The following is a 14,992-nucleotide window of genomic DNA, read 5'->3' on the forward strand; positions in this document are numbered from 1 at the left end:
TAAAGAGTAAAAGAAGAAAATGAAAAATTACATTACGGATTTATATGGAAAGCAAGAGCGAGAAAGAAAATCTACTTAATAAGTAGAGCAAGAACCAAGGCTAAATTAAAGCGCGTAAATTGAAATCAGATTTCACAGAACGTTATTATTCAGAGCAAACAAAGACTCTGCTAAACTGAACCAGTGATCTCAAATGAGTGTTTCAAGTCTAGTGAACTCAGCATTGGCCTGAATAAAGGAGGAGCAGCAGCTCACTCCCCCCACCAACACCCCCATGTCTGTGACTCCTCTCATGGTACTGCCTGTTACTGTTACATTCCAACAATATGAAGCGGCTCACACTGGTCAAAGAGGTGGAAACAGCAGGAGCTTGCAGAGAAAACAGGCACGGGCTCTGGAGAGGGGGGAATAGTGCATGCTGGGAAATGGAGCTCAAACAAAAGTGAATTTCAAAAGGCTGCTTTTAGTTAACCTGATTGAAAGCTTCACTGCTCATGGTGACTGCACGTATTGGAAGATGGTATCAGAGTTAAAACCAAAGGACAGCTCTGAGAGTGGAAACAGCCCATCTCCTTTATCTGCCATTGCAATGTGCTGCACTAAAGCTGAAAGTAGAACTGACTTTATTTTAGTTGCCATCATTAAAATGGTAAAAAACAGACAAAAAAACTAAGGTTTACCTAAAGTCCACAGAGCATAACCTGCTGTGGTCAGTTAATGACATCATTTCCTGCTCTAGTAAATACAAGGGAGGAAATAGAGTCAGAGAATGGTCACCAGAGCCAGTCAGCCGGACAGGCTGTTCGCTGGAGGTGCATCAGCCATAGGAGCTGCTTGAAGCCTGGTGGTGATAAGATTTGATGGGACCCGACCCTGCAGAGGCTCCAGCCAGTGTTAACTGACTAATCCTCTGGCTGTTGAGTGCCAGCATCCAGACTCATCTGCTTTGGTGTTCTCTCTTGTCAGACTCATTTTTATAATGTTCCAGTGGTCAATTCTAACCACTAATGCCCAACACAACAGGCCTTAATGCCAAGTGATTATGGAGTGCTGTTTTAGCACATTTGCTGTGTGAAAAGAAAGAGCCACATTGCAGTGGACTGGCTCCAAGCTCAAAGGGCCAACCTGATGAAGTCAGCACAAAGGGAGGAGACTTTAAAGCCAATCTAAGCCACCTCTGTGGTGGTGAACCCTGTGGGGCCTGAGCTGGGTCAGAACTGAGCTAGCTATGGGTCAGTGTCCTGTTCTACAACTTCGCATTAGCTCCCTCGAGCTTGTGTGTGCAGATGAATTAGGTAGGCGTGACTGAAAAGTGTCAGTGTTGCAAGGGTGAAGGAAGATGTGTCCATTCTGAATCAGTTACATCCTATATGTCATACTGATTTGGAAAAAAGGAAATGCAATAAAATATTCTTTAAAACTTAGACAGATAACTGATTTTAGTCATGAGATTTCCCTTTTGCCGACCGTGTTGGATCAAATGTAAGTTTATGTGTCAAAATGTGTGTCTACATGAACTCATAACAGCATAATAAAGAAACAAATTGAAACATATCAATAAAGTAGAACAGCAAAAGAAAAACGGCCCAGTCCTTGTGGTGTGTTAGCCTTAGCTGCACTGTTGACAGAGCTGACTTTAGCGTAGAGATGTGATCAGCGTCTGTTTGCCTACAGCTTTTATGTCACCTGAGGCCCTGCTCCGCTGAACCAGCGCCATTCATTTGACCATGTGACACGTACAGTAAACAGCATATGGGAGCAGCACAAAAACACAGTCAGACTGGAGCTGATTTTGATTTTAGACTATAGGAACAACCTTCCTAAAACTTTACAACGATTAGGGGAAGTTCCACTTCTTTATGGGCGTGCTCTGTAGGAACTGAAGATTATATTTCACAGAAATGAGAATACAAGCAGAGAATTTAATACTTGTGACAGCGATTAAAGCCACTGATTTTTCCTTACATCAGGACAAAAGAGACAGGAAATGAACTTTACAGATGAGCTGTCACTTTTCTAAAACTCACAGATCCATCTCAGAGATGTTTAAATATGAGCTTTTTTATGTTCAAGCTTTATTAGTTATTATTGACAAAGACAGTAATGAGAAACATGTGGGAAAAAACATTTTTTAAGACAAAGACACACACCGTCTCATGCTCAAAGTATCAATGGGAGCTATCAACACCAGTTTAAAGTTAAACTATCTCAAAACACAAACCCGCGGTGCAAAGACAATAGAAACCCATTCAGCTTGTTATGGCTAAAAAATATAGATTTTCTTTAAAGGCCACAAAATAATGATTTGTAAACATGTTGTTGGTGCTGCTGCCGCTGCGTGAAACTGTTGTAAAATCTTTAATTACTTGCTGAACGAGATGAGACTGCGCAGACCACAGCTACAGGGCTGTGATTTGTTGTGTTGTCATGTTGTTAGTCAGTGTGTAGCGTGCAGGGGCAGCTCTCCAGTGGGAAGGTCAGACAGCATGACACATTAAGACTTTAAAAGACGACAGGCTTCAGTACCAGAAATTATCTGAATCACAGCAGTTAACCTTTTAGTAGTAAGAAACCTAGAGATGCACTAAAATATTACAAATAACTAATTGGAGTAGAGAGAAATAAATCTTTTTTCTCATGCTTAGATGTGAAATTTAATTTTTTTTACTTCTACATTTTTAAGAAACCTATTTCTGCATGAAATGCGGGCTATATTTCAAATAATTTCCTTAACATTTAATATTTTTAATAATTTACTGATTTTTCCCTACAGGGATTAGTAAAGTTGATCTTAATCTTAAAAGCTGTATCTGAAATGTCAATTAAGATGAACATCACTACATCATATATCATACCACACAATATTATGAATGAAAAATATAGATTTCTCATGAAGTCTGTTTTTGGAGATCTTTGGATGAAATATTGAACTATTAGCATCATGAGGTTTCATTTGAGGATTCACAAGGATTAACACCCAACCTTTACTCCTACCTTAACCCCTGAATGTGCATTTTTCTCCAACATTACAAAGAATATTTCTATTGTCATATTCTTATATGACATAACATAAATAAAAGCTGTAGCAAAACTTAGTATTGAGATTTGACTCTGTACAAGGAGCCACAATGCATTTTGAACAACTTAAAGACATGGCTGCCAAACTGAGCTATTAGAATCAATGAGCTTCTTCAGTTGGTGTCTGAAAGACATTTTAGGATTCATAAATTTTCTCTTGACATCAAACTTCAGAACGTTTTCCCTGACTTTGTTTTTGAGCTGGTTTTATCTCATCAGCCTGGAATTTTTTGGCTTTGGTGTCACTAAATGAATTCCAGCTGGGAAAAGTCTTCTTCATTTCTGACCCTGCTGACAAACCCGGAGTCTTGGGCGAAGCAAAGATGCTGCAAAGCAGCAAAGAAACAAAACACTGACATAATTAAAGTCATCTCCCCAGCTCAGACTAGAGGGTAACAGGCTGTTTTCATTACAGAATGTATCCAAATGATAAATTCTTTAAAAAAAATTAACTTTGACAATGTAATCTTACTAGGAACCAAAAAAGGATTACGTTTTAAACACCATGTGAAACAAAACTAGCCTCTCTGCTCCACTTCAGCTTCCTAAAGCACAGCATTCAATTAACCCTGAGTTCATCACATCGTATCAAGCCACTTCTCACGTTCACTCACCACACACGCGTGCATATGCTCACACGCCGTCTGACTCCGGCTGTATTCAACCCAGAGGGATGCTTTTGCCCCTGTTTGTGTCCCTCCCCATGCACGTGCAGTGTGCACGTCGGTGGCTGTGTGAGGGAACGCAGAGTGATCCTCAGCAGCACACACTGCGGACTGAGAGCAGAGCCAACCTGCTGCGACATCTGTGAAAGCTGTGAGATAATCTACATGACATCGCCACCGATAGGAGAGGAGATATTGATTTAAAAAGCTGCAGTTCTAAAATTAGATTTCTACGTGTTCTGGCCAGAGCCGTCCACCTCTGAGGGTAACTCGAGCCTATCAGCAGAGCTTGCGTGTCGTGATCAAAGCTTTGATGGTGGAAACCCCTCCGACCCCCTGCAGCCCCAGCTGAAGTCAGCCCAACAATGGAGGGGCCCTCAAGCCTGACCTCCTGGTCCCTTCCTCCCTCCATCCTCTCTGCCTATGATAACAGAGACATTCCTGAGCTGTGCTCTGCCTCACCGCAGGCCTCTCCCTTAATTCCACCAGAGTGGGAGGAATGTTGGAGTGGAGAGCTGTGCAGCCAGGCTGCCGGAGGCGTACAGACAAGAGGAAATGAACATTAATAAACTCAGGTCTGTTATGGCACCTAGAGCTAGAAACACCTGAATGACCACAGCAGGAAGAACCAGCGCCCAGACATACAATCGTGTACACATACTAGCACAAAGCCAAAAAAAAAAAAAGACATCTGCCAAATAGGGTGCAAATGTGGAGCAAGCTGATCCATTTGTAGCTGCCTGGCTGGATTAACTGTGTAAGGTGACTCAGAAGGCGCGATTACAGGAAATGATGGAATGCAGCTCAGTCCAACCCCTTCAATGAGCATGTGAAACTTAGATTTTAATCAAACTTTTATTCAGTGTTTTTGTTTTTTTAGCGTTTTTCCAGAAGTTACATGAAACTATAACTTTTTTTCTAACATGTCACTGAAATCTCTTCAAAAACAACTCAGATTAGTAGCTAAACCACCAAAAAAACATAGAAAATCATGAAAATGGGGAAATTTCTCAAAGCTAGAGGTTGTGAAACGTGGCAAGAAAACCTCACGCAGAGCTATACCAGAGGAGGCCAGGTAGACTCATAAGGATAGTAAGACAAAATGAAAGAAACGTTACACGAAGGGTGAAAAAAAAGCATTTGAAAAAAGTTATAATTTAAAAAACGAGGGAACAATTTGTTCTGGGCCGTTACAGTCAGGAGCAGAGAAATGGGATGAGGGGGAAAATGAAGGGCAGAGCACATCAGAAAGAGTGATATAGTTCGCTGCAGAGGAGTTCCACCACACACATAAATCTTCACCACCCCCTGCATGTTTCTGCAAATCAATTCTCTATGTTGCTCGCTGCTTATTTATGGGTCACCATTAGGGACAAACTACCAGCAGCCATGAGGAGTGAGTGTTGTTGCTCTAGAGAGGTGGAGCTTGGTGGGGCAGTAGGGGTGTCACATCAGGATGCCTTCCCCATGAATCAACCAAGCAACAACTGAGTAAGCTGGATTTGAAATTTATGCAACAATGGAGGCTTTTAATCATCAACCTTGAACAACCACTGGAATAACTTGCCCCAAAATCCCAAAACTTTTTGCCTTCTTTTGCTGTTTACCGTCCTCTTCGTGGCTGTTTCCTTTGGCACGCAAGAAATCAAAATCAGCCGATGTTTCCATCAAGCCCAGGTTTGCGCCTGACATAGCCCAATGCCTGTCAGTGTGTATGTGTATCCATACGCACAAATGTGTGTCCGTCTGACAAGAGTGCAGCTCCTCACACAACCAAGACGGGATCAAAAGCGACAACATCACAGAGCTGTGACTTTTCCTGTTACAGTGCCACAGACTGCAGGTTTGTAGTGCTGTGACCTTTTCTGGCCACGCAGCCACCTATCCACCCAGATTATTCCCTATCCCTTACCTGTTCTTCCTGCCCACCTGTCTGGCTTCTTGTCTGCCTGCTAGACCGCCAGGCTCCTTCAAGGCGTAAGAGGCTGAAAGATTTATTAAAAGCAAACAAGCTGAGGCAATAACAAGAGGATACAAGGACGGTTAATCTGGCGATGACTTGCAAAACCTCTGAGCTAATGTCTCAGTGAAAAGAGACGGCGAACTGTTGAAATGCCCTAAAAATCAAAAAAGTAAAAGAAAATCTCTACTTTAATACAGATGCTATCAGCAACAGAAGGGCACAAAAAGTCCTGGAAACCTTAGAGAGAAGGCAGTGACCCATGGATAAGAAATCCCTATCACCTGATTGATAGTCATCCAGCCCTGCCCTTGTTTGTCAGCCTCTTCTAGGATGAAAGGCGAGGCAGACAGTCAGACACATTTTGTAAATATGTTTCAAGCTAATTTCTAAAGCTTAAGCTATTCACATTTCTTTTTTACTGTCTCCAAAAAAAAAAAAAAAAAAACATTTTCCTTCAACTGCTCCCTGTGGAACCGTTAAGACTCCAATAATCAGTTATTTTGGAAAATTTTAAATTTTTCATGAGCAAGTATGAGCCGGTGGCCCTAAAGTGCACACGAATCTGCTCATCTCTCTCATTCTCAGCTCCTCTGATGCTGCTCTCTTTGGCAGTGAGATCCCCAGTGGGTCTTTCTGGAATGTCAATTTCGGTTAATTAAATTTTCTGGCATCTGCTTTGCCCATGAAGTCACAGAGGGAGCCGCCATGGTGCACACAAATGGAACAGATTTGTCACAAGTTAAACCTGAAATCATTTATAAATATTAAGCAAATTCATAAGGAACTCAGCTGCTCATGCTGAATCAGAGAAATTGATCAAGAAAGAAATATGCAAAAGTGGAAGAAAGTATTTGTACAAGAGGTCTCAAAAACCCGGGTTTTCTATGCTTTTGGATTTTATTTCAGTTTACAGGTTTGCATCACTCACATAAAAAAAAGCAAATGATGTGTAGAAAGAGAAATATGGGAAAAAACACAACAAATGCAACAGGATTGCAGATCTATTTGTGTGAGTTTCTCATTAAATAACATATTTTTAGACTTTAGCAGCAGAAGACAAATACACACATGTATGTTTCAATTGAGTTTTTCGATTTAAAGAAACTTCAGATGGAAAAAAAGAAAAAAGATGTTGAATCCTGAAATGTTTTGTAGCTGTCCAGAGAACTCTTATGTCTGCTCTTTGAAAGCTTCTAAATGCTCCACTGTCTGCATACCTGGACGAGAGTTGTTCACAAAATGTCAACAGAAATAACAAAAATTATAATTGTAGAACATTATAAGAAGCAATACGCTTCTACTTAAACTAAAATAAGCCAATTAGAAGCGTCAAACTTCATACAAAACGTCCACTACTGTCTCTTCCTTACACAAGTGGGAGATGTTGCCTCACCCTGAATACAGTTAGTGATGAAACTCTGCCCTCTGCAGGATAAAAGCTCTCATAATCTTGTTTTTCCTGACAGACTGGCTGGAAAGGCCTGCCTGAAGCATCTCAGCTCTTTCTATGTAGCAAATGCACTGTTAGTGGACAAACAAGCGTACTGCACAGGGATGAGAAAGGAGGGATATTATGGTGACATAAAAAGGGATTATAGTCAGAATTATCCTTTTGGTAGTCATTTTAAAACCTTTATATTTTTTATTGTTTAATTCTTAATTAATATGTTTTTTTTTACCTTTCCCACATAAATCCACACAAACAAAAAGTGAAAGCACAAATATGTATCATAATTCTGCAGCACATTGCGGTTTGATGTGATCTTTAACCCCACTGGTCACAGAGGTCTGTAGGTCTCTGGATTTTGAAAGGCAAACAAAAGAGAATGCTGACTCATTCTTCTTAAAAGACCAGCTACACCATTTTTATTTTAAGAAAAAACATGCATTTATTTTTAATTCCACATGCAAACTTGCATGAATATTGATCTACAATTTGTGTTTATATTTGATCCAAATCTTTGGAGACACCATGGATGTTCTCTCACTATGAGTCAGCAAAGGCAGATCAGAAACATTCTTTAATGCTCGCATCTGCCCCACCTAAAGAACAAACAGTTATGCAACTTTAACAGTTTATACACATACATCCTAGAGGAGGACCAATACCTGCTATTATTTCAGAAAAGCTACAATCATTTATGAAAAATAAGAAATAAATATTTGTGGAGTAAAACTCACAAAAGGCACAGGTCTTTTTTTCTTGCTTTGATGCCTAACTGCATTAAAGCAAGAAAAAAAGACCAGTCCTGTTGTTGAATTGATGTTACAGGCACAGATTTTTACTCTTGTTCCCATCAAAAGTGTGGGCAGAGTACATCCCTCAGCAGGTAGCATCCTGAAATAGCAACCTTGATCCTAATGGTGCACAGCACAGCCCGCGGTATCTGACGAATCTATCCTGAGAGCCCCCCTTTTTTGCGTGTATGTCTGCAAAGACAGTTGCGGACACACATGCAGTGACAGGCAGATCTACACCTCTCCCCATATCGCTGAGCTTCGACGTCGTCTTGTTTTTCTCTTCTTAGTTTATTTTAATCACTTGATTTGCCCCTCTGCCCAGACAGACGCCACAAAGCCATGCTGAAGGTTGGCATCATGACTTCCCTTGTGGCGTCTCGCTTGACAAAGGTTCACATTTCAAGTGGTCAATTTAGTTAGGAGAGAAAATAAAAGTCAAACCTGAAATGAGAGCCCCAGGAGGTGGCAGCATTGTGGAAAAGGTTAGGCATAGAGAGCTCTCTGCGCGGAGGTGACTGACATTGTCATGAAGGTGCAGCACATAAAGAAAAAAACAAGCACAAGAACGAGACTAATGAAACTAAAAGGTTTACACTACCACTGACTATATATGTATACGTACACGTGAAGATAATTTGTGAGATCATACATGAAGCTCCAGGTGGAGGGAGCTTGTCAGTTGATCTCGTCTCACCAATCTTCTCATCGTTTTAACCCTTGTGCTTTCCTAAGCACTTTAACATTGAGAGTGAGGTCATCCAGACCCCACTAGACAGTGCGCTGAACCTTTTTTCTTCAATGATTTGTGATCTTCACTGCTGTCCATGGATTACATGAAATCCTCTTCACCTTTATCCACCTTTGTGATGTTAGGGAGAACACGTCAATTTAAGGATCGGGTCATCTGGACCCCATAGGATAGCACAAGGGTTAAGTGGGACATCTTGCAGAATTGGTGACTTTTTTTAGCTACGAACAACGGCCACTACTATACAGAACTAGTGGCTGGATATAGAAATGTGAAAGGGTTTTTATTTAACCTTTATTTAACTAGATCAAAGCCCATTGAGAATCTCTTTTTAATAGTGATCTGGCCAAGAGGTTAGCCCACATTATAAATAAAATTATTTTTTCTTAAATTTATCAGCAAGGTAGTTGATAAAAGCTACTTAGCTGTGAATATGCAGAGCTCCTGAGATGTGAGCAGGTGATTCCTGAGGGAATGTGAACTTCATCATCCAGCCTTTCCAGACAAATTTCACACAAGAACAGACTGTAAAAATTGCCATCATTCCTACAACAGTGCTTCATGCACCATTAAAGGCTCACATAGCTGATGTTAAAGAAAAATGAAAGGGAAAACTTGTTTCATAAAAGTTGAAACAATCTATTTTCAGAATGACTTTATATTGAAGTACATTTTGACGAATTATTTTACTTTTTTCTGTTCACCGAAAAAACAAAAACAATCATTGTTGTTATTTTGCACATTTGATAGAATTTCAGAAGATTGACTGCAGTTGCATTAATCATCATGGAGTGAATCAAAATTATTCCCCAAAATGAGTAGTTCCTTATAAACAAGGTTTTCAGCTGAGGGAAACTCAGAGCAGATTTATTGACTTGAAAGGGCATTTATCTGAAAAACACATGGAGGAAGTCAAATGTTGTTAAAGTAGCTATAGAAATGTCAACAGTCAGATGGGATTTTCTCAATGTCACAACATTGCTCAGGCAACAAAAGTGGTCTAACACAAAACTTTACGGTAGTCAGTGGTTTATGGCATCAGGTTCCTGTAATAAATCACCTGCAGGAGGAACTGAACTCTGTACAGGTGAAGATCTATGAGGTGTCCCAGAACTGAAGCCATAAAGTGCAGCAAGAATAGAAAAGACAATCTACAGTGAATCACCAGGTATTAGAGTATCAACTGCAAAGGTTTAGCTTCATTAAACTGCATTTAAATGTCTACATTTTCATTATTCTCATTTGTTAATGATTATGTAACCGAACAGTCAACTTTGTTAAATTTTTAGTATTTAAAGACCCCCTCCCACCATCCTTTGATCTATTGGAAAAACCTTCTCAGTGCTCTTTTAATAAGGATTATGCCATTTTTTTGCCAAAAAAACAAAACAAAAACAGAAGTGTGTTGTTTTCTGGGGCATAGTTTCAGCAGAGCAACAGTATTTCATTGGAAATTCACCCCTTAGTTGTGGGCAACCCCCCCCCACCCTTCCCATTGCGGAGCAAAGCATGGAACTTTTATTTTCTAAGTCAGAAATAAGCTCTTTTCAAATAGCATTTTTTTCGCCTGCTCCTGATTCACAACAATTTAAATAAAGAAGTATTCAAAAATGCATGTTAAAAACAGCACTCGGAGTAGATCTTTAAACAGTGACTTTTCTGAAAACTGCAGAGGAAGAAATTAAAGCAGCACAGTAAGGTCACACATTTTTCACTTGGTGTTGTACCAACATTAAAAAAAATCTGACGTGACATGTCCGACTTTTCTTTCCACATCTGTGCCTGCTTAACAAAAATATGGCAATCCACACTACAGTAACCTATGTACATTACAAGCCTAGGCTCCGACTTCCTGGAAAGTAATGCTGTTTCCATGGAAACAGATGAGAGGGGTCTAAACTCTAAGCTTCAAGAGATTCCATTGGATAAAACAACAGTGCTGTTACAACAATGTGGCACAGGAACAATGATAAAGTCAAAAAAATCAATTTTATTTCAAAAACATGCACAGACATTGGATTTTAGTGAAGGATTTTAATACTGGGAAAAACATAAAAAACACCTTTAAGGAAAAACAGAAACTAGAAAACACTTAAACTTAAATTAACTTGAGGCCACAATGTGTTTTCTTTCGATAGATGATAAATTATTCAGAAAAAATGCTTCTGCATTGAGAAATAAGACAGTAAAACATTTGAAATTAAATAAAGACATGTGTGGAAGCAAGCTGTGTGGGAAAAAGAAAACTACAGGATGTTGTCGCATGAAAACTGTCACTTATAAAAGTTAAAAATAGCCATCAAAAGAGAAACATCTGACAAAACAAACCCAAATCTTGTCTGGTTTTATCCCGTAGAGTGAGGAACTGAAGAGATGCAGCTCACAGGTTAACAGCGCAGGTTCCACTGAGAACACTGAGGGGGTCAGCCTTCCCCATCTGATCAATAAAAGGACTTCCACCTCTCAATTAAGTAAACATCGCAGCAGAAAGAAGGTACTCACAATTACTTATCAGCACACCTCCATGGCTGTGAGCAAACATTTAAACTAATGAGGATGAATACATTGCCTCTGAGCCTGAAAGCGGGAGCAGACTGTCATCCTCACCTGTTTGTGGTTAAATCAATGATGCAGGACAGCAACAAAAGCAAAACGACACAAACAGGACCCCTGGCCTGTCAATTTTCTCATCAATCTCATCTCTTTTCCTTTTTCATCCTTTCATGCCCTCTTCTCTGGAAGTATTTTTGTCTTTTTATCTCATCAGCCTCTGCCCTCTGGTAATTCTTTATGTCTCTTGTCTGTCCTCCTCCCTCTTCTTCTACTTCTGTTCGAGAAACGCTGATCTGCAAGACTCCCTAATGTGACCAATCAATATCGCACAGAGGACAACTGACTGCCGGACATACTAATTTGAGCACACGTTTCCAACCATGTATGTAGGCGGACCCCATATCATTTTATCCCTTTACAAATCCAAAGTAATTGATTAATTTGATCTAATGTGACCAGCAACCCATGACGGCGTCTCATGGGGCCCTCTAACTGTGGGGGTGGTGATGTAAATGTGGTAGATCTTTGCTTCGTCTCTCTATAAAATCAAAATTGGTGGCGCCTGACCTTCCTGCCTGACATTATAAATGCATACTGCTGCGCGGGGCAAAGAGCATGCCGTTATACAAGATGATTCAAGTCCTCCAAGTCGTCCAGACAAATCAATCTGACTGGTCAAAATGAAAACCACATTCAGTTTCAAAGTTCTGGATGTGGATGTGTCTGACGGCTTATACAATGAAGGTTATGTTTCAGCTACACTAAAATGCAGTATCAGAGTAGCTAGACTTCTGAAAAATGAAGAAAATTTTTGAAATTGATATGAAGACTGTGGCTAATTTCAATAATTATTTTTTTCTCAGAAATCTTCTAAACAACATCTATAAGCTGAGATATTTAACAATCAAGTTAAGACTAATTATCTTAATTAGCTTTGATAAATCTGTGAATATATTTTTTTGTCTTTTGCTCTGTTTTTTGTTTTGATTACTTGAAAGAAAGCGATTCCTATTCCATGTCCATCAAGCTAGAATATAGGCAAAATCACTGTTGTTGTTGTCACACAGGTGGTTTGGCAGAGATTTTTATGTTGAATTCCCTTCCTGACACAACCCTCTATTTTATCCTGGTTGGGGACAGGCACAGGGAAAACTAAGGTTTGGGCCCCTTTGTGGCTACATAGTGAGGCAGAAGAATGAAGGGTCTTGCCCAAGGACCCACATCGGATGAAGCTCATTGTTCACCCTGGGAATCTAACCCTGATTTCCCATGTGCCAGTAAAACGCAGCATAATCGCTACATACTTAAACAGTATTATTCATATTTTTCGCTCATGTGACAAACTTGGAGGGCAATACAGTTGTCCAAGATGATCCTCATGCTGGAATTTCTCCTACAAAGTGCCAAAAGCTTCTCCATTTTCTATCTGTTGTCTGACAAGTATGTAAATTATGTTTAAAAGCAAGAAAAACAAAGATATGAAGAGAAACAGTGCGTTTTGAATAAGTAGTTGTTAGCATATTCAGGAAAAAATCTTAATAAAAAAATCTTTGGAAATCTTGTAAATGTATTTATACATTGAATATAAAAAGTTTTAGTCGCTAAGACCAGTTAATGAGCGTTTAATTGCATTTTCAGGGACATTGTGTTCACAAATACAGACAATTATTTTATTTCTCATGTAAATAAAAAAGGGGCTAGTAATTTTTCTGTACTTTTGGGGCCTTTTACTTAGACTGTGACATCAATAAAACTATCAATAAATGGCATTTTCTGTAATTTAACTGTAGGTGAAGGAAAAAAGGGTTTAAGCTTACCTACTATCAGAAAACTTGGAACACAGGTTGGCCATAAAAATCTTGAAAATAAAGACGATTTATCGTATTTCGGGCAGATACTCGCTGCAGTGTTTTACATGTAAATACCCTAGGGCGGTTCAGTCAATTAACTCACCTGCTCAGCGTCCTATTTAAGCCCAGGTGCGCAGTCGTTCATTCTCTTTCTTACCTTCAGCGCTCATTCTTCGCCCCACCCTCCTCCCCGGCTTCCACCTGTGGGCTCCGTGAAGGGGGGGTTTTGTTACCCAAAAGTGTTATGGAAATTTCTCATGGAATTGAACGGAGCCTTATGCCAAACGAAAATATGTGAATGCCAACTTAAAGAATGTGGAAAATGTCAAATAAATATTTCTTACTGCAAGAGTTGTCTGACTGAAATCAATTTAAGATAATTGTGGAATTGCAGCCAGGCAAAATTTTACAACATCATTCCAACTTTTACTGTTTATGACTTGGGAATTAAATTGTTTAACTCTGTCTAACCTAAAATACTTGGTATATATCTAAAGGGATAAAAGTTAAAACCAAATATTTTTTTAAAGTGGCCACTTTTTCTAACCCAAAGTGTTCTCTGTAGGCATAGGAAAGCAGATTCTTGAAAGACAATAGATTCCCACAAACAAATCATTAATTCTCAGTTATTTAGTTTTTTGGCAGAATTGGTTTAAAAAAAGTCTCTATAGATAATTGGTTCAAGCCAAATGATCAGTTGCTGACATCACAGAGTCAGAAAAATTCACTACCAGAGGTCCTGAATTTAGAAATAATGTAGTCACACAAATTGGTCTGGCCACTGGGTCTTCCCCACTGGGCAGAGGCCCGGGGATAGACGCAGGCTACGTCTCTCGGCTGGCCTGGGACCGTCTCGGGGTCCCTCCAGATGAGCTGGAGGAAGTGGCCGGGGCGAGGGAAGTCTGGGCATCTTTGCTTAGACTGTTGCCCCCTTGACCCGGTCCCGGATGAGCGGAAGAAGATGGATGGATGGAAACTAGAGTTAATGTGTCTTCTACTCTGAGACCACCAACAATGACTTTGAGTCTTCATATTAATTTTTTTTTCAGCTGTTTGACAGGACTGCAGCTGTCAGCTGCAGCTGAACTAAGGCTCCTTCTAAACTTACCACTGTTCCTGACATGATTGACAGACTGCTTCACAAGCAGCCCAGCCTGAAGTCAAAGGTCACGGCTGAAAATGACAAGACTTCCACACCATGAAATACTAATATCCAGTCCAACTTAGCTACGCTTCCTTGTATGTTTAAAGCACGACACAATACTTTTTTTCTTTTTGCCGTAAAAACTCGAAAAGACTCCATTACCCATAAATCATGGGTAATAGATGTAAGACAATAATCTAACTATTTACTTCTCACATTTAATGTTTCTTATAACTCAAAAAGAAAAGATTTTTCATTTCTCTTTTCAATAAATTTAAATAAGATATATTTTAGACTTATTAGTATTTCCATTAATCATATAATGAACAAGAAATGGGATTTTACCAAAAATCTATCCTTTGAAATAAGTCTCAACAATTTTTGAATTTTCTATAGTTTCTCCTAATTTGTTGTTGAGCCTGTTCCAGTTGTATTTAGCTGTACACTCTAGAAATCTCATTTCCTTTCAGCATTAAAAAACTATTGTTTTTTCAAATATGCAAATAGAAAACAATTTGCATTTTCTTTCTCTCTTGATAATAAGTACAATAACTGTGTGTAAATTTTTTCAATAATGATCAGTGTTGGTGCTAGGACACCACACAGTCCTGCACAACTGCAAAGCCCCTGCAGATGTGTTAGACACTGCTGGCAATCTCCAAAGTTGGGTTTGGACACAAGTAAGATGAACGAGTAGCATGTAAAATGCAATTTCACACTGTTGCACTTTGAGAACAACAGTTTGAGAGA

The 14,992-nt window shown here is 39.5% G+C and overlaps 1 protein-coding gene across 24 annotated transcripts in view; it reads right to left on the reverse strand.

Annotated features, from left to right (window-relative positions):
- tjp1a (tight junction protein 1a) overlaps positions 1-14,992 on the reverse strand; it is a 111,036-nt gene that overhangs the window by 68,886 nt on the left and 27,158 nt on the right. For 2 of the 24 annotated variants that reach the window (XM_078944426.1, XM_078944423.1), the window contains exon 1: positions 3,693-3,957. The exons of 21 other annotated variants lie outside the window; for them this stretch is intronic. In XM_078944426.1, the coding sequence (XP_078800552.1) occupies positions 3,693-3,707 (15 nt within the window). In that variant the 5' untranslated portion in view covers positions 3,708-3,957. Of the gene's footprint in view, positions 1-3,692; positions 3,959-14,992 lie in introns of those variants that run through there. One more of the 24 variants, XM_078944440.1, reaches the window with a different exon arrangement.

The sequence above is a fragment of the Oryzias latipes genome, chromosome 3 (genome assembly GCF_053564925.1).
Source record: "Oryzias latipes strain Hd-rR chromosome 3, Olatipes_Hd-rR_3.1".
NCBI lineage: Eukaryota > Metazoa > Chordata > Actinopteri > Beloniformes > Adrianichthyidae > Oryzias > Oryzias latipes.